At 66.2% G+C, this 23,168-nt stretch overlaps 2 protein-coding genes across 22 annotated transcripts; both read left to right on the forward strand.

Annotated features, from left to right (window-relative positions):
• Positions 1-1,159: 1,159 nt before the first annotated feature.
• ZNF512B (zinc finger protein 512B) lies at positions 1,160-11,003 on the forward strand. 5 transcript variants are annotated; one of them, XM_071221722.1, is made up of 19 exons: positions 1,160-1,289; positions 1,769-2,133; positions 2,493-2,584; positions 3,058-3,183; positions 3,424-3,566; positions 3,883-4,011; positions 4,113-4,789; positions 4,889-5,115; positions 5,215-5,286; positions 5,383-5,526; positions 5,683-5,807; positions 5,876-5,968; positions 6,139-6,237; positions 6,320-6,490; positions 6,607-6,801; positions 6,993-7,094; positions 7,374-7,436; positions 7,729-7,827; positions 8,058-11,003. In XM_071221722.1, exons 4-19 carry the CDS (start codon positions 3,060-3,062, stop codon positions 8,304-8,306), a joined length of 2,712 nt encoding a protein of 903 aa, XP_071077823.1. In that variant the 5' UTR covers positions 1,160-1,289; positions 1,769-2,133; positions 2,493-2,584; positions 3,058-3,059; the 3' UTR covers positions 8,307-11,003. The 5 variants fall into 5 exon arrangements, with proteins under 5 accessions (XP_071077823.1, XP_071077821.1, XP_053782128.1 ...); XM_071221720.1 differs by lacking the exon at positions 2,493-2,584 and adding an exon at positions 2,711-2,965; XM_071221721.1 differs by lacking the exon at positions 2,493-2,584 and adding an exon at positions 2,711-2,965 and having other exon boundaries at positions 1,178-1,289; positions 2,058-2,133.
• A 547-nt stretch (positions 11,004-11,550) lies between these two features.
• Positions 11,551-21,435, forward strand: UCKL1 (uridine-cytidine kinase 1 like 1). Of its 17 annotated transcripts, none has more exons than XM_053926761.2 (15): positions 11,551-11,697; positions 16,406-16,596; positions 16,687-16,793; positions 16,885-17,055; positions 17,135-17,206; positions 17,839-18,028; positions 18,109-18,170; positions 18,634-18,650; positions 19,999-20,160; positions 20,247-20,340; positions 20,417-20,479; positions 20,562-20,684; positions 20,786-20,893; positions 20,967-21,123; positions 21,212-21,435. In XM_053926761.2, exons 1-15 carry the CDS (start codon positions 11,585-11,587, stop codon positions 21,289-21,291), a joined length of 1,710 nt encoding a protein of 569 aa, XP_053782736.1. In that variant the 5' UTR covers positions 11,551-11,584; the 3' UTR covers positions 21,292-21,435. The 17 variants fall into 17 exon arrangements, 15 of the variants coding, with proteins under 15 accessions (XP_053782736.1, XP_024415163.1, XP_053782735.1 ...); XM_024559395.4 differs by having other exon boundaries at positions 20,062-20,160; XM_053926760.2 differs by lacking the exon at positions 18,634-18,650 and adding an exon at positions 19,574-19,593.
• The last annotated feature ends 1,733 nt before the right edge of the window (positions 21,436-23,168 follow it).

The raw sequence follows: 23,168 nt of genomic DNA on the forward strand, positions 1-23,168 counted from the left end.
CGCCTGCTGGATCCAGACAAGCCCCACACCCCATGACCAGCCAGCCCCCTGGAGACTAACGGGTGGACAAGCATCTTCTCACCCAGCACAGGACACACACCCCGACGCTGCCGTCTGCAGAGGGTGCTGCCTGACCCACACCTGCTGGCAGCGACACGCCACAGCCACAGACGGACGTGCAGACTCACACAGGGGGAGCTGACAGCTCTGGGTGTGCTTGGGTCAGAGGGCCTTCCCTCTACCTCCCGGGGTCACACAGGTCTCTCTCTGGCCAACGACGGACCCCCCCACTGAGTGCCCTCACCCGAACCTTGCCTTGGTTTCTAAGGCACCTTGTGGCTGGCCTTGAGAGGGCAGATTTCAAGGGGTCCTGCAAGAAGAGCAGGCCTCAAATGTGCCATCTTTGGTGCCCTGTCCCCAAGCAGTGCCGCGGAGCTTGCTCCAGGGTGGGGGTGGGGCCTGTGTAGTGTGAGGGCCGGGTGGGCAGGGCTTCAGGGAAGGAGGTACACCTCGTAACCGTCCCCAACGGGCCCTCCTTCCCCTCTTCCAGTCATTCCCCAGCAGACCTGATAGTAGCTTCCCGCAGGGGGCCAGGTTCAGGGGCACAGAGGAGCAAAGTGGTGGACAGCCTAGGAATACCCGGTCCCCAAGCGCACGGGCTGGTCCCGTCAATGTTAGTAACCCCAGTGGAGAGCAGTCCTCGCAGGCCAGGAGCCAGCGATCCCCTGAGGGTGGCCATGGGCATAGGTGGCCCAAGGCTGGCTGGCAGAGAGGCCGAGTCCTGCTTTGCAGTCTCAGGGCTCCTATGGCCAGGAGTTCAGGGTCCCAGAGGACGGTGGCCCCCCTTCCCAGGGCCATGACGCAGAGGCATCCGGTGGCTTCAGTCCAAGCGAGCTGGGCTTGGGGCAGGACCCTGCGCCCTTATGGTGCCTCAGTTTACCCCAGTGTCTGAAAATAACGTCTCCCGCCTTCTGGGCGGCACGACCGGCCACTTTGCACTGGAGCCCCGGCAGACGGACCCGTGGGACGCGCAGCCCCGCGGGCCCCGCGGGCCCCGCAGGCCCCGGCCCCCGGCCCCGGCCCTCCCTGCGCGGAGCGGCAGCAGGAATACCGCGAGAGTTCGCCGCCCCCCCCCCCCCCAGTAAAACTGTCAAAGGTGGGAGGGGCGGGAGCGCGCATGTGCGCAGCGCGGCGCGCAGCCTGCGCCGTCCGGACCCCGCGCCCGCACCCCTGTCCGGCCCGTCCTGGCCCCGGCCCCCGCCCCGCCTCCGGCCCGCTGGGCGCCGCAGGTAAGCTCCCGGCCGCGCCCCCGGCTCAGACCCCGGCACGGTCCCCGCGCTGCCCATGCCCCCGACCCCGACCCCGCGCGCAGGTCTGGGGGGCGCCGCGCTGGAGCCCCCGCCTGCCGCTCCCCCGGCGCGCCCGGACAGCCCGCGCCGCGCCCCGCGCCCCGCGCCGGCGCCGCGCTCCTGCCTCCTCCTTCTCCAGAAAAAGTCGCCATTTTGGTTCACTGCCTTCGCCCCCCCTCCCCAGGCGCCCGCGATCGGCCCTTCCGGGGCCAGGCCGGGGCCTCACCCCGGCCGCAGGTGACAGGTGGGTGGCGAGGCCAGCCGCCAGGTGTGCATCCCCGGGCCTGCCTCGCCCGCGCACCCGAACCTGAGCGGGGCCGTGGGGGGGGGGGGGGTGTCAGGGCCCAGCGGCCTTGGCCGTGCTGCGGTCCTGCTGCCTGTGATCAGCGCGGCGCCCACCTCTGCACACTTCTCCCCAGCCCCCGCGAGGGTCCCTTCTCTTCGTCCTTGCTGGGTCCTCCAGGAGGGTGGAAGCCCTTCCTCCTGCTGCGAGAGTCACAGGCCTCGGATGGAAGGAGGGTCTCTGCCTCCCAGGCCAGCCCTGGTTCCAGGCCCCCCAACTTTGAATTCTCCACCAAGCTGCAGAAAGACTGGAAAGTGGGGGTTTCCAGAGGCCCCTGCCCCTCAAGCCACTTGGGGTCACCCCAGGGCAGGAGTGACTGATGTTGGCATTGTCTCCTCTGGAAGTTGCAGCCTGAGTTTGCTTAGACCCTCAGGCTCAGGACCCAGGCACCCTCTCTGCAACAAGCAGTGACTGTCCTGACCTCTGACCTCGGCTTTCCAGGTAGCTCCTGTTGCCCCCGGGCAGCCCTTTCCTGTCCTCTCCCAGTCAGCAGGAAACCACCCGAGAGGGGGGGGTCACCTGCCCACACCCCCTGGGGCCTGGGCATCACTGTGGAGGACCCGGCAGGCCAGAGCTCCGAGTCCCTCCAGTTCTCATGCCCACAGAGCCTCCTTGCTCAGGGGATGGGGTACTTCCTGTGGCTGGTGGCCCTGCGAGGGGGGGATAGAGAGGCTGTGGAGGGTGGAGGTGAGGAGGCCAACCAGGTGGAGGGTGGCCCAGGGACCCCGGCAGAACAAACAGATGGAGCAGGTAGGGTGGCTGTACAGACTCAGGGACCCTTCGCCTGCCCCCTGCCCCAGGAGGGGGACCCGTGCACCTGGGGAGTGGACTTGGGGCCCTCAGTGCTCACGTTGGCCGTCTTCCCTGTCGGTCCTGGGGAGGAGGATTCAGGGTAAGCATCTGAGCAGGGCGGCCTGGCCTTGGGTCTGGCTGGGACTGGGAAGGAAGACGACCCCAGGTGACAGGCCCGCACAGCCTGTGCGCCCACAGCCCCACTGGTGTCATCACTGGCCCCCAGGAGGGATGCCATTGGCCTGCTGCCCAAGCACTCGGCCTCCGCTGGGGCCGCCAGGCCCCTTGCCAGGGGTGAGGTGCACGGCCCTCCACACGCTCGGAGGCTGTGTCTAGGATGGAAGGAGCCCGTCGGACCCATGCGGGTCTCGGGACAGGGCCAGACTCTCCCGAGCTGATAGTGTCTCCTGGGGAGACTTCAGCTGGGCCAGCACCGCCCTGAGCCCCGTCGCTTGCTGGCCCTGGGACCAAGAGCACACAGGCAGGCTCCCCTTCCCAGAGCCAGAGGGCAGGGGTTGGGTGCAAGGACGGCCTCTCAGGTGGGCCTCATGGGGCTGTGCACTTGCCTTGCAGCGATGTCTGACCCCTTCTGTGTGGGAGGCGGCCGCCGGCTCCCCGGATCCAGCAAGAGTGGGCCTGGCAAGGATGGCAGCCGGCATGAGGTCCGGCTTCCTGTGCGGCACGACCCGCCGAAGCTGGGTAAGAGGGTCAGGCTGAGGTCAACTTCAAGCGGTCACAGAAAGCCAGTGCTGGGTGCCAGCCACCTCCTGGACCGCCAGCTCTTGGGTGACCCCCTCAGAGCTTTCCCAGGGTGGGGGTAGCCAGGGACCCTGGATTCTCGTCCTGGGCTGACAACCTTCCCCCCTACATGCCTCAGCCGTGGGGGCGCGAGGCTACCGGCCGCACCGCACCAAGCCCCACACACGCTGTGTGCCGCAGGGTTGCCGGCGGCCCGCGGGGGGCAGACAGTGCCCGGCCAGGCCCCACTCTGCTTTGACCCGGGAAGTCCAGCTGGCGACAGGACAGAAGGGAAGAAAAAGGGGCGCCCGAAAGCCGAGAACCAGGCCCTCCGAGACATTCCCGTGAGCTCCCTGAGGGCTGGGGTGGGGCTCGAGATGGGACCCACCTGCTGAGGCTCCCATCCTGCCTGCCTGCCATCTGCAGTCCAGCACCAAGCACGCATCAGGGCCACCCTGGGCCCCAGGGGTCCGTGGTGTGGCCTGGGGCCCAGGGGACCATGTCCGTGGGGACCCTACAGCAGGTCCAGGTGGCTGCCCAGGGTGGCTCGGATCTCACTGTGGGCCCAGGTCGAAGGGCCTCGCAGTGTGCCTGCCCTGAAGGCCGGGCAGGGCACTGAGCCCGGGGCCTGGGTCAGCAGCCCCGCCTTTCCCATGCCAGCTCTCCCTGATGAACCAGTGGAAAGACGAATTCAAAGCACATTCACGGGTGCAGTGTCCCAACTCAGGGTGCTGGCTGGAGTTCCCCAGCATCTACGGACTCAAATACCATTACCAGCGGTGTCAGGGGGTAAGGGGCCATGGGTCAGGGAGGAGGAGGCCTGCCCTGACTTGGGGTGTGTCTGGGCAGAGCCCCAGGTGGCCCGGCCCACAACTGCCCTCTCCACCCAGGGCGCTATCTCAGAAAGGCTGACCTTCCCCTGCCCCTTCTGTGAGGCCGCCTTCACCTCTAAGACGCAGCTGGAGAAGCACCAGATCTGGAACCACATGGACCGGCCTCTGCCTGCCCCCAAGCCTGGGCCGGTCAGCCGGCCGGTCACCATCAGCCGGCCCGTGGGGGTCAGCAAGCCCATCGGAGTGAGCAAGCCCGTCACTATTGGCAAACCTGTCGGTGTCAGCAAACCCATTGGCATCAGCAAGCCCGTGACGGTCAGCAGGCCTGTGCCGGTCACCAAGTCAGTGACGGTCAGCAGGCCTGTGCCAATCACCAAGGCTATGCCAGTCACTAGACCTGTGCCGGTCACCAAGCCCATACCAATCACCAAGCCCGTGCCAGTCACCAAGTCCGTGCCGGTCACCAAGTCCGTGCCGGTCACCAAGCCTGTGCCGGTCACCAAGCCCATGACTGCAAACAAACCAGTGCCGATGACAAAACTTGTGACGGTCACCAAACCTGTGCCGGTGGCCAAGCCAGTGACGGTCAGTAGGCCCATTGTGGTCAGTAAGCTGGTGACAGTCAGCAGGCCCATCGCCATCAGCAGACACACGCCATCCTGCAAAATGGTGCTGCTGACCAAGTCCGAGAACAAAACTCCTCGAGCCGCAGGGAGGGCCAGTGGGAAGAAAAGGTAGGGGTGCCGTCTGGGTGGGCTGGGGTGCTGGCCGGCACAGGCGGGGGAGATGGCCTGGGGTGCGCCCTCTGGCCCCTCACCTTCTGCTTCCCACAGGGCTGCGGATGGCCTGGACAGCTGCCCCCTCCCACCCAAGCAGGCGAGGCCGGAGAACGGGGAGTGTGGCCCGTCCACTGCCGCCCAGGGCTCGGCCTGCCATCCTGGCGCGGACCTCAGCAGTGGCCCTCTTTCCCTGGGCAGCAGGCCCCTGGGCGGCAAGGAGGCGCCGAGGGCCGTGGGCCCCTTGTCCCCGCCTGAGGAGGGGGCAGAACGCACAAAGCACAGTAAGACGAGGGGGGGGACAGCCAGGGCAGGGGCGGCGGCCAGCCTCCCCACGGTTATTTGACCAGAGTCTTGGCCCCGTCTCCTCTCCCCCGAGTCAGGAAGGAAACAGAAAACACCCAAGAAGTTTACAGGGGAGCAGCCGTCTATCTCAGGAACATTTGGACTCAAAGGTGAGGCCCGGCTGGCCCGGCACCTGCGGGACCAGGCTCGTGCATAGGTGTGTGGTGCCTGTGCCCACACCTGCCCCACCTCGGGTGTGCACACAGGCCTGGCCAAAGCAGAGGACAGATCCCGAGGCTACCGTACCAAGAAGCAGGAGGGGCCGAGTCCTGAGGACATTCGGAAGAAAGTGCCCCCCGCCAGCAACATCAGCAAGGAAGTGCTGGCCCCCGTGGCCCATCCAGCCCCAGGTAGGGGCTACTGTGGCGGGGGAAGGGGGTAGGCCTTGACTGAGGCAGATCCTGGACCACACGGATCAGGAGCTGAGTGTGGACCCTGGGCCCTGCCTGACACCCAGGGTGGCCTGAGCCCGCCACAGCCCCTGAAGCCCCGACCCCACCCCACAGGTGGCCCCGAGGAGCAGTGGCAGCGGGCTCTCCACGAGCGGGGGGAGGCCGTCTGCCCCACCTGCAACGTGGTCACCCGAAAGACCCTTGTGGGGCTCAAGAAGCACATGGAGGTGTGTCAGAAGGTAAGGCTGCCCCCGGGGCTCCATGGGGTGGTGCCCTGGGCGGCTGCTCATGGGTCACCCGTCTGCAGCTGCAGGATGCCCTCAAGTGCCAGCATTGCAGGAAGCAGTTCAAGTCCAAGGCTGGCCTCAACTACCACACTATGGCCGAGCACAGCGCCAAGGTATGCCCAGGCCTAGCTGCCCTGCCCTGGCTTTGACCCCAGGCCCCCTTCCCTACCTTGCCCCACCCTGCCTGCCCAGCCCTGAGCATTGCCTGCCCTCCAACACCCCAGCCCGACGTGGGCCAGGGCTTTGTGGGGGTGGGAGCACTGAGGCCAGGCCTGCCCCCCAGCCCTCTGACACTGAGGCCTCAGAGGGGAGCGAGCAGGAGGAGCGGGAGCGGCTGCGCAAGGTGCTGAAGCAGATGGGGCGGCTGCGCTGCCCCCAGGAGGTCAGTGTGACCCTTCGGGTGTGGGGGCAGCGTGGGCGGCACAGGGCCCCTTGCTGGCTTCTTAATGCCCCCTGGCCCCCAGGGCTGTGGGGCTGCCTTCTCCAGCCTCATGGGCTACCAGTACCACCAGCGGCGCTGCGGGAAGCCGCCCAGCGAGGTGGACAGCCCTTCCTTCCCCTGCTGCCACTGCGGCAAGACATACCGCTCCAAGGCCGGCCATGACTACCATATGCGCTCGGAGCACGCGGCCCCGGTGAGCTGCTGGGCCCCTCTGTCCTCCCGGCACTGAGCACGTGTGTCCTCCCCACGTGTGCCTGCACCTGCTGGTATGGGTCTCCCGTCACTCACCTTGGCCTCTGTGCCCCGCAGCCCCCGGAGGAGCCCCAGGACAAGCCCCCTGAGGCTGAGGACCTATTGGGTGTTGAGCGGACTCCCAGCGGCCGCATCCGCCGCACATCGGCCCAGGTTGCCGTGTTCCACCTGCAAGAGATCGCAGAGGACGAACTGGCCCGAGACTGGACCAAGCGGCGGATGAAAGATGACCTGGTGCCCGAGACGGCGCGGGTGAGGCCTGATTTCTGAGCCTCTGCATGGAGTCCCCTGTGATGACCCTGACCCCTGGGCCCGGGCCATCTGCTGACTTCCCGAGGGCTGGGTCTCCCTGCAGAGGGCACAGCTGAGGGCCTCCATAGGGCAGTGGGGGTGGCTCTGCCCCGGCCCCTCGGGCTCACTCTGGTGCCTGCCTGCTTCCACAGCTCAACTACACACGGCCAGGCCTCCCCACGCTCAACCCCCAGCTGCTGGAGGCGTGGAAGAACGAAGTCAAAGAGAAAGGCCATATCAACTGCCCCAACGACGTGAGCTGGGGCAGGCTGCTGGGTGGGCTTGGGGACACTGGGACTGAGGGAAAGAGGCCCCAGATGTGGCCCTGGGTGGGAGCCAAGTGGCCAGCCTGCCTGTGGTCCCTGGGTCCTGCTAGCAGAAGGCCTCAACCTCAGACCCAGAGGCCCAGCTTGCCCATACCCCAGGGCTCCCAGGCTAGGCCCCCAACTGGCTCGCACAGAGGGGCCCAGTGCCCTTTGGCTGAGGAGGGGGCCCTGCTGGGAGGTCCTCCCCATGGCTGTCTCCTGTCCCAGTGCTGCGAAGCCATCTACTCCAGCGTGTCTGGCCTCAAGGCCCATCTGGCCAGCTGCAGCAAGGTGAGCCCCCAGGCCCTCCACCATGGCCAGCAGTCCGCCCAGGGACCCCCACATGCGGGACATGCGGCCTCGCCCCAGGTGCTCCATGGTCAACCCAGCCCAGGACACTTGGCCATCCCTCAGCCCTAGCCACGGGTCAGTCACTCCCAAGTTGTCCTGACCACGGGGGCTCTTCCTCTGTGGGGTACAGTGAGCACCCTGACCTGGCCAGCTACACTGTGGCTGCTGTACCCTGTGGCCGGGGGTGGGGGCCTGGTCCGACACCTGGGGCCGGGCTGCCCGCGTCTTGCAGGGAGACCACCTGGTGGGGAAGTACTGCTGTCTGCTGTGCCCAAAGGAGTTCGGCTCCGAGAGCGGCGTCAAGTACCACATCCTCAAGGCGCACGCTGAGGTGGGTGGCTGGGGCCTGTGAGTAGGCCAGGTGGGGCGGGCCGGCCCATGGAGGACGCCCGGCCAGGGAGGGGTTGGGGGTGCTGTTTCAGTGAGTGGCCACCATCAAAAGACCGGGCACGTTATCCTCAAGGTGGCTACCAGGGTCCCTGGGAGAGTCAAGATGCTTGGGGCCACCCTCCCGTCCCAGGTTCCCGTCCCAGGTTCCCGTCGCTGCTCTTCTCTCCCCAGAACTGGTTCCGGACTTCAGCAGACCCGCCCCCCAAACAGAGGAGCCAGGACTCTCTGGCACCCAAGAAGGAGGAGAAGAGCGTGGCAGGTGGGAAGAAGCGAGGCCGCAAGCCCAAGGAGCGGCCCCCTGAGGAGCCTGCGCCCAAGATGCCCCCCCGCCAGGATGACTGGCCCCCAGGAGGCAGAGACAAGGGGTCCCGGGGCTCCACTGGCCGGAAGGTGGGAGCTGGGAAGGCGCCTGAGAAGTGAGCATGGTGGCTGGCAGGTGGGTGGGGCCCGGTCCCCACGCTGGCCAAGCCCTCCCTCCTCTGTCTAGGGTGGGGTATCGAGGATGTCCCACCCTCCAGTTCCCCACCCCCACCTCATCTACCCATCTGTCCAGTGAGGCAGCCAGCCCCACCCCTCTCCCTGAAGGTTGCCCCTCCCTCATGCAGGCTGCTACTGGGCCTGTGGAAGTGCAATAGCCTGGAGGGATATGCACGGGCCTGGCTGAGTCCAGGGCCCTGGAGGGGCAGGGCAAGCCTCTGTGGCCTGGGCCTGGTGCCATGGGGGCGATGCACAGCAGCCAGGTGCCTTCTGGCCCCGGCCACGTGAGCCGCGTGCCCCGTCTGTTTCCTCAAGCCCAAGGCTCGGGGGTCCCTGGTTTTGGGCTGATGAGGGTGCCTGAGCAGCCTCGCCTTTCTCCCCGACACTGGAACCCCAGCACCCCCAGCTACCTCCCAGGACAGACCCCGAGTCTGATTGCTGCCATACTGACCTGCCAGTCCGTGCCCCTCGCCCCTCCCCACCTCTGGCTCCTCTGCTTCTGTTCTCTACCTCTCCGGGCCTACCCCCCGCCCCTGCAGGTGTGACTGCTGCTGTGCTCAGGCGCTTGCCCCACTGGCCTGTGTCCATTCTGGTGGGGGCATTGGCCCCCTTGTGGGCTCCCTGCCATCTCCGTGGTGCTCCCTGCTTGGGGCAAGGGAGGACCTCTGGTTTGCCCACAGGCAGGGCTGCAGCAGCTGGGGCCACGTGGAGCATGCTCCAGCTGGGCCAACAGCACTGAGCTGATTGGGGCAGCCTGATAGGTTAGAGACTGGCCAGTCTGGGGCAGGGGCCTGAGCCCAGCTCTGAGGAGTGGCCACTGCAGGAAGCAGCCTTCTGTCTGCCTGGGGCCAGGCTCCTTTGGAAGCCCCTGCCCGCTTTGTACCTGCCCCTTCGTTTCTGGTTGTGTGGTCTTTTCGTAGGAGAGCTGAAGGCCTGAGAGGGGGCTTGGCTAAGGTCACAGTGGGCTGATGGGAGCTGGGGGCTGTCTTGGCTCCCTTTGGGGCCCTGAGGATGGCTAGGTGGCAGGGTTCAGGCTGGAGTCCAGGGCACTTGGAGGAGTAGGCCAACAGCTCTGGCCTCCTCCCTGGGCCCTGCCTCCTGGCTGTGGCCTTGCCTGGGGGTGAGGAAGCTCAGAGCCGCTGGGGTTGGTTGGAGGCTGTTTTCCACGGGGGGGTGGGGGGGCTGAGGGTGCGGCCTTGCTGATCCTGGACGATGTGAATTTTGATATTTGCCTGTGTGCGTGTGTCTCCTGGGTGTGTCGTGGGTGCCAGTCTTGTTCCTGTGACAAGTAACAACCTTTTTTTATTCTGTTTTTTATACAAAAACTTACAACAATCTGACATTTTGGTGCTAAGGGTTTCCTGGTGCCGATGCTGGGTCTGGGGTCCCTGGGGTCCCTCCCCTGCTCAGGGAGGCAGTGCCCACTGGGCACCCCCTGCACCCCAGCTGCCGTTCTCGCCCAGCCCTGGAGAGGAGGGGCACCAAGCTGGGCTCCACTCTTCTGGCCCTACAGTAGGGGGACAGGCCCCAGGGGCTTGGGTGCCAGGGCGCTGTGCTGCTTGTGTGTCCAGAGGCTCTGACCCTGAGCAGCTTGGGCCTGGTGTGTGAGGGAGGGTGCAGAGTGGTGGGCTGCGGCCCACTCACAGCTATGGGCTCACGGGTGGGGATCCGGAGTTGGAGTCAAGGCAGGGCAGCACGGGCTGGGCTACAGGGCAGGAGGGTTTTCTTCCCTGGGTTCTGGGAGCCACTGGGTGCATGGCGGGTGGAGGAGGGGTCAGACAGCCACTTCAGGGGTGGCCTCGGGAGGGGAGGAGAAGTAGGTGCGGACAGGAGCCCCAGGTATGCTTTCTCTGTCTTTGTCACCGCTGACTGGGGGAGGTTGGACCTCAACAGCTCTACTGGGGGGACAGCCGCCCGCCCCGGCCTCTCAGGTACTTGGCCCTTGGGGAGTGGGGGGCTAGACTTTGCTGGGGGGTGTTTCCAGGTCACTCTCCAAATGGTTCACAGATGGTTTCTGGGGTGGGAACCCTACCAGACGTGAGAGGCGGTGGGGTCCTGGATAACTTGATGTTTAGCACTTTAACCCCCTTCTTTGTCTTTAAAGTGGGTGTGGGGCTGCTGCCAAAATGGGCTATTGGGTCGGACCCCATCTCCCCCTTCCTCCCTCCCTCCTTTCTGGTGAGCGGCAGTGGCAGGCTGGTCTGCAGGGCCTTCACTGCCACCTTCAGTGAGAGGGACCCCAGTGGCAGGCTCCGGGGTGTGGTGGGCGTGGTGGGCGTGGACCCTGCCTGAGACCCAAGCCCAGGACACAATGCCAAGTCCCCTTCTGAAGATCTACCTCTGGCCCAGCCCCCCCACCCCCTTGCCCTGAGAACAGGAAGGGGCTGGCTCGAGGGGCTCACACTTTCACACAGGAATAGGATGCACTTTATTTGCTTGTGCAAAGGCAGATGAGGATGTTTCCTGGTGTGACCAGTGGCCCTCCCAGCCATAGCCCCCCTCCCCAACCCCCCACCTTTCCTCTGGTTCAGAAGGGAAAGAACCGGTGCACCCTGACCCATGGAGGTCAGGGCTGTCCCCATGGGTCCTCGTTCTGCCGGCCTCAGGAGGCTTGTCCTGGAGCTGGGAGGGGGGCGGCGGGGGCGGGGGGGGGGGGGGACGTTCAAGGACCAGCCTGCACCTCCAGCCTGACAGCCACGCGTCCTGTACTTTGGGTTTCTTGGTTTGGTTTTTTAAATGCCAGTCTCCGCACATAAGTGCATTCTGAAAGAGAGGCTCCAGCTATCACTTGTAACCACAAATATACATATATATTCTATCTACAAAGTGTTTATTTGCAAGATGTTCTGACGGTAAGCTCGGGTCTGCCCGCGTTGTGACCATCTGTCCCTGGTCCTCGTCCCTGCCCCCAGGCACGAGTGGCACGGGGGTGGGCCATCAACTGTATGTATTAAAAATGACTGTATCAAATAAATGTTTATTGCCTTTTTTCCAAGGGTTGTGTGTGGCTGAGTTTGTGGTAATACAAGGGGTAGGGTCCTTCCCCCGGGCGGACGAAACCCCCACTTTAAGTCTGGGGATGCCCTGCCGCAAGGCTTTGTGGGACCTGTAGTCCTTGCAGCGCGCCGGCGGGCGTACAGTGTACAGCCCCGAACTACAGCTCCCGGCGGCTTGTGCAGTCCACCCCGCCCACTCGCCCAGCGCAGAGGCCTCGGAGCTCCATGGCGGCGCCTCCGGCCTCCGCTGATGCCCCCCGCACACCTTCGGGGCCCCCGATGGCGGGAGACGGGACGGATCGGCCAGTGGCTAAGAGCGAGGCCGCCGGCGAGGACCGGTAGGCGTGGCGACCGAGGGCGGGCCGGGGTCGCCTACGCCCCACGCGGCAGCCGTGGGAGGGGCAGCCCCGGCCCACGAGGACGCTGCAGGGGTGCGGCCAGGCACACTGGTGCCCTGGTTGCGCTGGGCGGTCCCCGGCGGACCCGGGGCCGAGCGAACGAGCGCGTTCCGCACCCCGAGGTTGGCTTTGGTTTCCGTCCCTAGTGGACTGGGCCGCGGTGTGTGCCCGCCTGAGGCTCCGAGGCGGGTAGCTTGTGCTGGAGTCCGCCCCCGCCCCACCGAGAGGTCAGGGGGCGCGATTCTAGGGGTGGTACATGGACCCCTCTGTCGCACCTGGAGGGGGGTACCCTCCAGGCTTCGGTGGCGGCTTTGCAAGAGGGGACGTTGTGGGGGTACAGTTGGGGAGGAGCTGCCTGTCACCCTGGCAGTAGAGACAAGTGGTCGAGAGGAAACGGGCTCAGCTCCATGCCTCGGGAACCAGCGCCGCCAGTGGCAGACCGAGGAGGCCGGGTCCTCGCTTTCCGGGTCTGAGCTGTCCCCAGGGGAAGTCAGGGATGGCCCGGCCTGGGCTCTAAAGGAAACCATGGTCCCAGTCCGGGCCCCTGGTCCCCGGACGGTCGGTACCTGGACGACCTGAGTGCGGCCGGGAGAGGAAGGAAGGGTGCCGTGTAGTGCTCCCCGGCAGGAGGAGGCTGCCTTGGCTCTGAAGGAGCAACTTGTGTCCTGGGCTGACACCCTCCCAATGAGCAGATACTGGGAGCCTGGCACAGGGAACAGGGCCTAATAGGCCCTGAGTCAGTAACACCTGCTGATCCCAAAGAGCCTTTGATTTAGCCTGGAATCAGACAGGCCAGGCAAGTCCCTGGAGACACAGGTGGCCAGCAGCCACCACCCGGGCCCTGCCCTGCCCTGCACACAGAGGAGGTGGCCGGACCTGCGGGCCCAGTGGACGGCAGGACTCTGCTCTGGAGACTGAGGGGTCTGCCCCGCCACTCCTCTGCTCACCACTGTCCCCCAGTGCTTATGCCAAGGACTCCCCTGCACTGTCCCTAAGCGGGCTCCAGTGGAGGCCAGGTATCCCTGCATGCCTCAGGCTATCTCCGGGTTGGGTCCAGTGGAGTCAGGGCTGAAGCTGTGGGATACAGGGGGGCTGGCCCAGAGCAGCCAGAAGGAGGGGTCATGCCAGTGGGTGGGGTTCCCATGTCTGTACCTGCCCTGAGACAGCCACCCTGAAACCTCTGTCCCTGAGCTGGTCTGGGACATCGGCTGCCTGGCCCAGATGAACCAGCTCCTACCTCCTGCCAACACCTCCCTCCCACTTCCCCCACCCTTGCAAACAGCAGACTTCCCTAACCCCACACAGGTTGTCAGGCAGGTGTAGAGGCCCTGGGGCTGCTAGCCCCAGCTCTGCAGTCCTGCCCAAGGCAGGTCCAGGTCCCTAAAGTGGCTCTGCCCTTGCCCATCTGCCCAGGCCAGGGGGGCAGGGCAACCAAGAGGGGGGCTCCCATGGGCAAAGACCAACAGGTCAGTCCTGCCACCAGGTGCCTCTGGTGGGCTGCAGATACACACCTCTGTTACCTGGGCAGCCAGGAGAGAGGCCCCCTGCCGACCTGTGAACCTCACGTGGCCGTCTCTCTCCCCTGAGGCTCTGTCAGCCCTAGTGCTGAGTCAGGAAGAGAGCTGACAGGCTGACGTTTGGTGGACTGATCACAGAGAGTCTGGGGCCCGTGGATGGACACCCCTTCACAGACTTGCGGATGGATCCTTTAGCTGGCCACTCTTTCTGAGCCTCTCTTCCTCCTGCTGCCAGGTTGGGGAGTGGCTGTGCACCGTCCCCCCTCCCCCAAACCCAGGACTGAGCACTGGGTGGCCTTGGGGGACATGCTGGAGCTTGGCTGTGGAGGGGCGGGGCCAGCAGCTATTCTCAGCTGCTCTGGAGGGTAGAGTTTCAGGTTTGTTTATGCCTCTAGGAGGCACCTTGGGGACAGGGGCGGGATACCCTGCTCAGCCCCGAGTTCAGCTCGGCCCAGACACATCTCAGATTCCCGTGGCGCTGGGGGCAGCTGGCTCTGCAGCCCCAGGCAGGCCAGGGGTCTGTAGCTCTCTGCAGGGTGTTGGGGGGGGTGCACGGGGGTCACAGCAAGCCCTAGGCGGCAGTGCACCATTGCGCCAGCCGTGCACCAGAGGGCTGTTCACACCCACGGCTGGCCTGCTCTCCAGCAGGGTCAGTGCTATTAATATCGGCAAGTGCACAGCCCCCAGCCGGGGTGATCCGCTTATGCCTATGACCTCGGTGTCGGGGGCTGGCGGTGAGCGCTGTGACCAGGGCCTGGCAGGGCCTCCCAGCAGCTGACTCCCTGCTTCCCAGGGGGCAGCCCCTCACGGAGGGGCAGTTTGGGTGCCTGCTGAGCTGCCGTGGGGGGCCACTGTGGGCCTAAGGCCTTGCACTGGTGCCCCCTGCAAACACCTCGGACCCCCACCCCTGTGCCCCAGTCATGAGCAGCCCCCCAGCTTACCCTGGCATCAGGATCTCGGGCTGCTGGGCCCTTGAAGGCAGGTGAGTGGCTGGCCTGTTGTCGTGGCTGTGGTGGAGAGACCCACCTTCTCTGGGAGAAGGGGGATTCCCACCGCTGTGCATAATGGGTGTCAGGAAACATCCAGGCCAGGCAGGTGCTGGGGGTGGGGGCAGACCTACCACCCACAGGCCCTGGTTTTGCCAGGGGAGGGGTGGGAGGGAGTGCTGTTCACCGTAGGAGTCTGTCGCTGGGGACCCAATCCTGTGCCTGAAATTACTTGCCATTGTAGCCGGAGCCCCTGGTCCACCTGGGAGCAGGGAAGTGAGGTCTCCTGTGCAGTTTCTCACCTGGAAGCTGGTCCCACTTGTGACAAGGGAGCAAGGCTCACCTGGAGGGTGTGGGGAGAGGCCGTGTCCCAGCTCCCAGAGAGACGGGCTTGGGCTTTGGAGGAGGCCTCAGGGCTGGGCTTGGCTGCCCACCCAGCCTAACACCTCTCAGGCCCCTGTGAGCCGAGGTGGGTGGACGTCTAGTGCAGTTGCCCCAACCCACTCCCCCCTTCCCTAGGAAGCTGTCCACCCCAGGCGTTAGCAGCGCCCGCCCTCAGTTGTCCTTGATGGTGACCGTCATTTCCTCAGGGAACCAGGCACTGTCACAGGAGGGACCCGAAGGCTCCCACCAGAGGGGCCTGCCGCCTGGGATGAGAAGTGGGGGACCGGGAGCGATGTGAGCTGTAGTTCTCAGCTCTGGGGGGCCATGTGGGCCTGGCAGGCCCCTGGCAAACAGTGACCTTGTGGGGCTTCCTCACTGAGAGCAGGTTCAGAGAGGAGGGGCCTCCATGGCCCTCGGTGCTCTCCTGCTGCTGGGGCGGCTCCTCCTGCCGTTGCCGGGGTGTGCGGCTGGGCTGCCCCCGGGCAGGTGTCCAGGGGTGCTGCTGGCGCTGTCCTCTGACCGGGACCTACGGATACCATCCGCCTCCTCATGCTGAGGGGGCATGCCGGCGGTGCCCAGGGCGGCTGGTCCACGTCGGGCCCAGTGACCCACATGCTCATGGTCGGCGGCAGCGCCGCATCCTGTCCCCAGCCCACCTGACCACCTGCACACCTCTGTGCCTGGTGTTGGCGCTCGGCCCCACTGGGAACATCAGCACTGGCTCTGAGCAGAATGTGGAGGGTAATTGCTGTCCCTGTAGAGACACCACCAAGGCACACAAACTGGCTAATTACTGCTGCCACCGACACCCCCCCACCCCGCCACTGCTGCCCTGGTGACTTCTCTGTCCCCCAGAACAGTGCTGTGTGCGTCCTGTCAAATACGCCAGCTGGCTTTCTTACAGCTCACACATGTGCAGACATGGCCATCTGTGCCCTGGGAGCTTCCCGTGTGATTTGTCATGTGTTAGGCCTCAGCTGACTCCCTCCACACCCTCCCCACACACGCATGTGGGCTGCAGTGGCGATGGCTGGGCAGCCAGCCTCAGAGGCTGATGCAGCCTGGCCTGGCTGCTGAGAGCAGGGGGCAGGTGCCCGTGAGGCACTCCAGCCAGACAAACCCCTCATCCCTAACCTCCGCCCAGCACGGTCCCAGCGCGTCGGCTTCCAGCCTACTCTCACACACGCACCCCACTCTCGCACGCTTTCCTGAAGGGCGTGCAGGTGGCCACGCCTGCTGGCTGGTTTCTGCACAAACACTTTAGCGTTCACTTCCCCCACCAACCTACGTCGAGGACACCAACTGTGTCCGAGTCTGCCTCAGCCCTTTCCTGACAGGGTGCCGAGCAGGCCCTGAGCCATTCAGGGTCCCCCTGAGGGGGCCACCCTGTTCGGCTTCGGGCTTCAGGCCAGTAGTCGCAGACCCTCTGGGGTGCTAGTAACAAAAAGGTCAGCAGGTTGGCCCCCACAAGCCTGGTGGCAGCCAGGCCACGTGCTGCTTCACTTTCCCAGACCAAGTGTCCACCCTGCAGGCTGCAGGGCCTCCCAGCCCAGGGTCCCCTCCTGTGTCCATCCATGTCACTGCCCTTGGTGTGGGCGATACTTCCTTCGTGGTTTGCTGTGCCTGGGAATGCATGTGAACAGTGACCGAGGCTGCAGTCCCTGTGGGTGGGGGGTGGCAGGCGGGTTTGGTGTGCCGCCTGCAGGGGGTGTGTCACAGGCACAGCCGGCCGAGGCGAGCATGTCCCTCCCCACCCCCCAGCAGCAACGCTGAGGCCTTGGACCGGCTGCTCCCACCCGTGGGCTCCGGGCGCTCACCCCGGAAACGCACCACCAGCCAGTGCAAGTCAGAGCCGCCGCTGCTGCGCACCAGCAAGCGCACCATCTACACGGCGGGGCGGCCGCCCTGGTACAACGAGCATGGCGCGCAGTCCAAGGAGGCCTTCGCCATCGGTGAGCCGGCTGCCCCGCCTGCCACCCCCTCATCCCCATGGGCCCTGCCCCCGGGGTCCTGGTGTGAGCCCACTGGCCCACTGCCCGCAGGCCTGGGTGGCGGCAGCGCCTCTGGGAAGACCACCGTGGCCAGGATGATCATTGAGGCCCTGGACGTGCCCTGGGTGGTCCTACTGTCCATGGACTCCTTCTACAAGGTAAGGGGCCTGTGCCCGCGGCCGCCGTCCCAAGCCCGCAGCCCGCCCCCCCTCGGTGGCCCCAGTGGCACCCAGCCTGCCTGCCCCGCAGGTGCTCACCCGGCAGCAGCAGGAGCAGGCCGCCCTCAACAATTACAACTTCGACCACCCCGATGCCTTCGACTTCGACCTCATTGTGTCTACCCTGCAGAAGCTGAAGCAGGGCAAGAGCGTCAAAGTGCCCGTCTACGACTTCACCACCCACAGCCGCAAGAAAGACTGGGTAGGCCTGGCGGGCGCGCGCGCAGGTGGCGGGGGCCACAGGCGGGCGCGGGCACAAGCACAGGCCCCTCCCTCCGCAGAAGACGCTCTACGGGGCCAACGTCATCATCTTCGAGGGCATCATGGCCTTTGCTGACAAGGCGCTGCTGGAGGTGAGGACGGGCTTGGGCTGCCTCCCACAGGCCTGGCTGTAGACTGGCCGCCTCCTGGCAGGCCCTGGTCACAGCCCTGCCCCCGAGGTATGTGGCCACCTGTCCCAGTAGGTGGTGCCTTGAGAGCATGCCTTCTCCCTGGAGGGGTGGGGGATGTAGGGTTGAGCAGACCAGGCAGGGCTTTCCCCCCCCCCACGCCCCCAAAAACACTGATATCCCCTCAGTGGCCATACCGCCCAAGTCCTCTGTCCCCATCTGCACACCCCACGGCTGTCCCCCGGGGTCCACATGGTTGCTAAGGTCACTGTGACCTTGGGGTGAGGGTGGTCCACGGTGGCCCCTTGTGCTGCCCCTGCTGAGGCCTGTCTCCTGGCCGCTTTGTGCTTTCTGTTCCTGTGGAAGCTCTGAGGCTCAGGCCCTGGGAACCCATGGCCCCTGCACCCCCGTTCATGGTCCCTTCAGGGGCCACCTGCCATGTGCTGAGTGTGAGGACAGACCCCAGACTCACCAAGCCCAGGCCTGGGGGTGAGCGTGTCCGTGAGGGAGGCTGCCCGGGAAGCAGGCCGGCAGCAGCCCCCCGTCACCAGACCCGGGCCTGGACCGGCCATGCTCAGTGGCTCACTCTGCTGCAGCTCCTAGACATGAAGATCTTCGTGGACACGGACTCCGACATCCGCCTCGTACGGCGGCTTCGCCGGGACATCAGCGAGCGCGGCCGCGACATCACGGGCGTCATCAAGCAGTACAACAAGTTTGTCAAGCCGGCCTTCGACCAGTACATCCAGCCCACCATGCGCCTGGCAGACATCGTGGTGCCCCGAGGTGCGCCTGCCCTGGGGGCTGGGTGAGGATGTGGCGCGGCCACCCTCCAGCAGGCGTCATCCCCCTGCCCTTCCTCCCAGGGAGCGGGAACACAGTGGCCATTGACCTGATTGTCCAGCATGTGCACAGCCAGCTGGAAGAGGTGAGCCAGCCTCCCCGTGCCCACCCCACGCCTGCCCCTGCGGCCCCCACATGCTTCCTGTTCCCTGCGCAGTCCGCAGGGCCCCAGGAAGGGGGCTCGGGTGCCCCCTGGTGGTCCAGGCCTGAGCTGCGCCTCCCGCCCTGTGGGGGGACGGTTGGGTTTCCGGGCCAGGCCCCCCTCTGGAGCACCCACGGCGGGGTCCCGGCCTGAGGCCACACGTTCTGGGCTGGAAGCCTGAGGGGCTGCCTACCCGCGGTCGGCTGGCACCGCCCCTCTGCCCCCCACCGTGGCTGGCAGTCACCGAGGACCGTCCCTTCGTGGGGCTGTGACGCGTCCATTCCTGGGTGGGTGGCCGGGCAGGGCACACGGCAGCGACGGGCTATGCTGTCCAGTGGCTGCGAGGGGCGAACTGCCCTCAGTGACGCGCCTCCCTGTCCCCTTGTCCCCCGTGATGCTGCCGCAGCGTGAGCTCAGCGTCAGGTAAGACGCCCCACGCCTGTCCGCACAGACGGCGCGTAGCCGGCACGCGCGGTGCTGGGGGCCGCGGTTCTCCTCCCTGAGGCAGCCCTGCTCCCGACACAGAAGGGGGCCCAGGCCCCACGCTGCTTCTGCCTCCCCTTTCGGGCGGGTGAGGGAACAAAGGCACAGGAGGAGGTGAAAGAACTGGCCTGCGGTCGCCCCGAGCCGTGACCTGGGAGGCTTCGGGCCACTCTGGAGTCTGGCTTCTTCCCGGCCCCAGAGGCACGGCCTCCCTGCGCCAGCACTGCCTGCCCGCCAGGCCAGGGGCCACGGGGTCCAGGCCTCCTGCAGCCTGAGCGCTGGGGGAGCACCTCGTCGGATGGGGGGACCGGTGTGGACAGCGCTGGGGTGGTGCCCACCCGCCCCACCCTCTGGCCCCCGCTCCCCAGGGCAGAGCTCACACAGGGCCCGGGGCTGCATCCAGGTCCTGCCCCTCGGGGTGGGCAGCATGGGGGGCTGACTGCGGCCTGGGCTTTCTGTGGCGTTGGGCTGTGTGCCTGGCAGGGCCCCCAGTGCTCACCCGGAGCACCCCCTCAGGGCCGTCGCCAGCCTCTGCTCTGAGAAAAACGTTTCCAGGCTTCACACTAGAGAAACCCCCTAAACGCGGCTGCCTGCATTTTCCCTTTCTCTGGTCAGCCCAGGAAGTGGGGACTGGGGCCGCACCGCCTCCGCGGCCCCAGGAAGTGTCGCGGGGGCGGGCGAGGACGTCTCTGCACGCTCGCTCTCCCGGGGTCTTCCTGCCGCCTGGCCCCTCCCACCGCCTCGCACCTCTGCTGCTCCCCGGCTGAGCGGCCCTCTCTGTTCTCTTCCTTCTCTGTAAACCCTGGGGTGTCCTGCCCTGTCCCCTCCCCGACCCGCTCATCACCTCTCCGCCTGGCGAGCAGAGGAAGCTGCGCTGGGATATGTGAGGACCGAGTGCGCTGGTTGTGGTGCCGGCTGCGCTGTGCTGGGGCTGTGGCCGCTGCCGCCCACCCCGCCTCCCGCCCTTTTCCCTCCGGGTACGGGGCAGCTTCGGCAGCTTTTTCCCTCTCCTGAGGGGCCGCACGTCACCTGGGGGGCAGGGGCAGGGCTGCCCCAGCTGAGCTGTCCCCGGGGGTAGAGGGGTCCTGAGCCCCCCTCGCTCTGCCTGGCCCCGCCTCTGCGGCTCTTCCGCAGCTCGCTTCCCGCCTAATGGTCAGCTGCTCCACCTTCCTTCCACTGTGCTCTTTAACCTTTGCCTAGCTCTTGAGGGGGTGGGGGTATGGGGCTCCCCACCTTCGGAGGGGCCACAGGGAGGCGGCAGCTCCCACCCAGAACTTCCCCCTCACAGTGTGTGGAGCGAGAGGGGGCTCGGGGCGAGACCCTCCTCCAGTCCCGCCCGCTGTGTCCCCAGGGCCGCGCTGGCCTCCGCGCACCAGTGCCACCCGCTGCCGCAGACGCTGAGTGTCCTCAAGAGCACGCCGCAGGTGCGGGGCATGCACACCATCATCAGGTGAGCCCGTGGGCAGGGGGGGCGGGGCGGGGCCAGGTGGCCCCTGTTGCTAAAGCGCCCCCATCCCTCCTGTAACTGGGCTGCAGGGACAAGGAGACCAGCCGGGACGAGTTCATCTTCTACTCCAAGAGGTTGATGCGGCTGCTCATCGAGCATGCGCTGTCCTTCCTGCCCTTCCAGGTGCGGGGCTGGCAGGCGAGGGGCGGGGTAGGGTGGCCCCTCGTGCTCACCAGCGCCCCCAACTGCTTGGCCGCAGGACTGCGTGGTGCAGACCCCACAGGGGAAGGACTACGCGGGCAAGTGCTACGCGGGGAAGCAGGTAGGGCGTGGGCGTGCCTGGGGCGCCCGGGGGTGGGGGGGCAAGGGCAGGATGCAGCTCAGCCCGCCCCCTGCCCCCTCAGATCACAGGAGTGTCCATCCTGCGGGCGGGTGAAACCATGGAGCCAGCGCTGCGGGCCGTGTGCAAGGACGTGCGCATCGGCACCATCCTTATCCAGACCAACCAGCTCACGGGGGAGCCGGAGGTGTGGGGGTTGTGCAGGGGGTGGGAGCCGTTGGTGCGACCCTGGGCTGCGGGTGGTGCTGACGTGGTGCTGACGTGGCGCTGACGCTCGGCCGCCCGCAGCTCCACTACCTGCGGCTGCCCAAGGACATCAGCGACGACCACGTGATCCTCATGGATTGCACCGTGTCCACGGGCGCCGCGGCCATGATGGCAGTGCGCGTGCTCCTGGTGAGTGGCCCCAGGGGCTGCTGGGTGGGGCAGGGGCTGGAGTCTCCATTGCGTCCCTGGGCCCTTCCGGCAGGACCACGACGTGCCGGAGGACAAGATCTTCCTGCTGTCGCTGCTCATGGCAGAGATGGGCGTGCACTCGGTGGCCTACGCGTTTCCCCGCGTGAGGATCATCACCACAGCGGTGGACAAGCGCGTCAATGACCTGTTCCGCATTATCCCGGGCATCGGTGCGGCTGCCAGGGCCAGCGGCGGGTCTCAACGGGGCAGGGCAGGCTGAGCCAGGCCCCCTCTACAAGGGCCTGCTTCTTTCTCCAGGAAACTTCGGGGATCGCTACTTCGGGACAGATGCTGTCCCCGATGGCAGCGACGAGGAGGAAGCGGCATCCATGGGCTAGCCCGCCGCCCAGTCCTTCCCACCTGCGTCCCCATCCGCCCTCCTGGCCCATGCTTACAAAGGACAGACGTTGTTCTAACTTAAAGATGTCACTGGTATAGCTTATTCTATACATTTTACAAAATAAAGTTTTAGGAAAAACCAAGTTCTGACTGACAAGATGGGGGCTTGGGAGTGACCCCAGGGTGGCCAGCTGTCAGGCTGCTTCAGTCCCCAAGCTGCCAGGCCCCCGTGCAGAGCCAGAGTCCAGGTGCCTGGCCACGGCTGCGTCCAGGTCAGGCTGCCTCCTTCCCCACAGGATAGGCTACCCGCTCAGGCTGGGCGCCCAGTTCAGGAGAGGGCAGAGTGGGGCCAGGCGGGGAAGCCCTGGCCCTGCTACATGGGTCCCTTGGCGGCCACCTGGCCTGGGCCTCCCTCCACAGGCCAGCCCCACCCCCACCTGTTCCTACCCTGAGGGGGTGGCGGAAGTGGGCATGTGGGCCGCCATAGGAGGGAGTGGTGAGTGGTGTCGCCATTGGCGGGAGTCCCAGATGCAGGAGAGGTGGCCAGGGTCTCCATGGGCCCGCCATACCCTTCAAGTCCTGAAACCCACATCCAGCCTGCCTTCACTGCTCCTGGGCCCTGGGGTGGAGGCCAGCTTCTCCGGCCCCTTAAGGCCAGTCCAGGCAGGCCTACCTGGGGAGGGGGGGTGACCACACAGGCAGCCATCTGGGCTGCTGCAGGGGCAGTGTCAGGCATCCCATTCACCCCTCCACTCCTTCCAGCCCTGCTCTGGCCTCTTTCCTGTCCTCCTGATCTCCTTGGTTCCCCCGCCCCCCACAAAGGCCTTGTCATGGAAAAGCTTGACGTGGGGCGGGGACAGGAAGTCGCTGGGTGGGGGCCAGGCCAAGGCGGGCAGATAAAAGCAGAAGGCTGGTCCCAGGGGTGGCCAGGCCCCAGGGACGAGAACCAACGCCTGGCTGTCAACAGAGGCTGCTCCCAGGGTGGTGAGTGCCTCCCCCCACCGCCCTGGGTCTCTGGGCCCCCTCCTTCATGCACTGATCCTCCTGCTACTGCAGGGAGCCTGGCAGCTGCAGCAGGCCCACCACTGTCTCAGGAGTAGCGGCTGGCTTGTGAGGCGGGGAAGATGCCATTCTGTCCAGCCAGCCCCGCCCTCCCAGGTGAGGATTGGGGTGACCAGTTCAAGAGTAGCTGGGCAGGGGTAGGTCATTCCTGGAAGGGGCCCCCGAAGTCCAGCCAGGGTCTGACCAGCTCCCAGAAAGGAAACCCCACATGCCTGTGCCCACACCATCACGCACGTCAGCAGCGCGGAGCCACACATGCACGTGTGTGCCCTCAGGAGGAGAGGGCCCCACTGCCCCCACCCTGGGAGGACAGCCACCTCCAGCGGCGGTCTCCTCCTCCCAAGCAGCCCAGGGAAGCCAGGCCACAGGCAAGGGGACCTCTTGGGCCCGTTTCCTGCTGGGCCCTGTGAGGTGGTGGAAGTGGGTCACCTTCCAAACAGCCATGGGGGGAGGGGAGCGGGTGGTCTCTGGGGACCAGTGGGAGGAGGGCACGTCCTGTGGCCCCTGGGAACCTCCCAGCCCCAGGATCCAAGATCCAAGACTGTCTTGGGAACAGCTGCTGGACACGTCAGGAGGGTCTAGCGTGAGCGGAAGACTCGGGGGTGACCTCGGGGATGGGCAAACCCAGCCAGGAGACCCTCGGATGCACCAACTAGGGGTTGGGAGCCAGGTGGCCCTGGAGCTGGGTGTCTGGGCCCTCTCACCTTGAGGAGGGAGTAGGGGACTGCAGATCCTGGGAGGGGACCATTGGCTGGGAGCCACCAAGCAGCCAGCCCCTGCCCTTGTCCAGAAGCTCCTGGGACTTGTGGGGTGA

Source organism: Desmodus rotundus, chromosome 6 (genome assembly GCF_022682495.2).
Source record: "Desmodus rotundus isolate HL8 chromosome 6, HLdesRot8A.1, whole genome shotgun sequence".
Classification (NCBI taxonomy): Eukaryota; Metazoa; Chordata; class Mammalia; order Chiroptera; family Phyllostomidae; genus Desmodus; species Desmodus rotundus.

Coding starts and splice junctions, on each gene's coding strand:
- UCKL1 (XM_053926760.2), top strand. CDS start 11,585: ATGGCGGCGCCTCCGGCCTCCGCTGATGCCCCCCGCACACCTTCGGGG. Junction 11,698..16,405: donor GAGGCCGCCGGCGAGGACCG/GTAGGCGTGGCG, acceptor CCCACCCCCCAG/CAGCAACGCTGAGGCCTTGG. Junction 16,597..16,686: donor CAAGGAGGCCTTCGCCATCG/GTGAGCCGGCTG, acceptor CACTGCCCGCAG/GCCTGGGTGGCGGCAGCGCC.
- ZNF512B (XM_071221722.1), top strand. CDS start 3,060: ATGTCTGACCCCTTCTGTGTGGGAGGCGGCCGCCGGCTCCCCGGATCC. Junction 5,808..5,875: donor ACATGGAGGTGTGTCAGAAG/GTAAGGCTGCCC, acceptor ACCCGTCTGCAG/CTGCAGGATGCCCTCAAGTG. Junction 7,095..7,373: donor ATATCAACTGCCCCAACGAC/GTGAGCTGGGGC, acceptor CTCCTGTCCCAG/TGCTGCGAAGCCATCTACTC.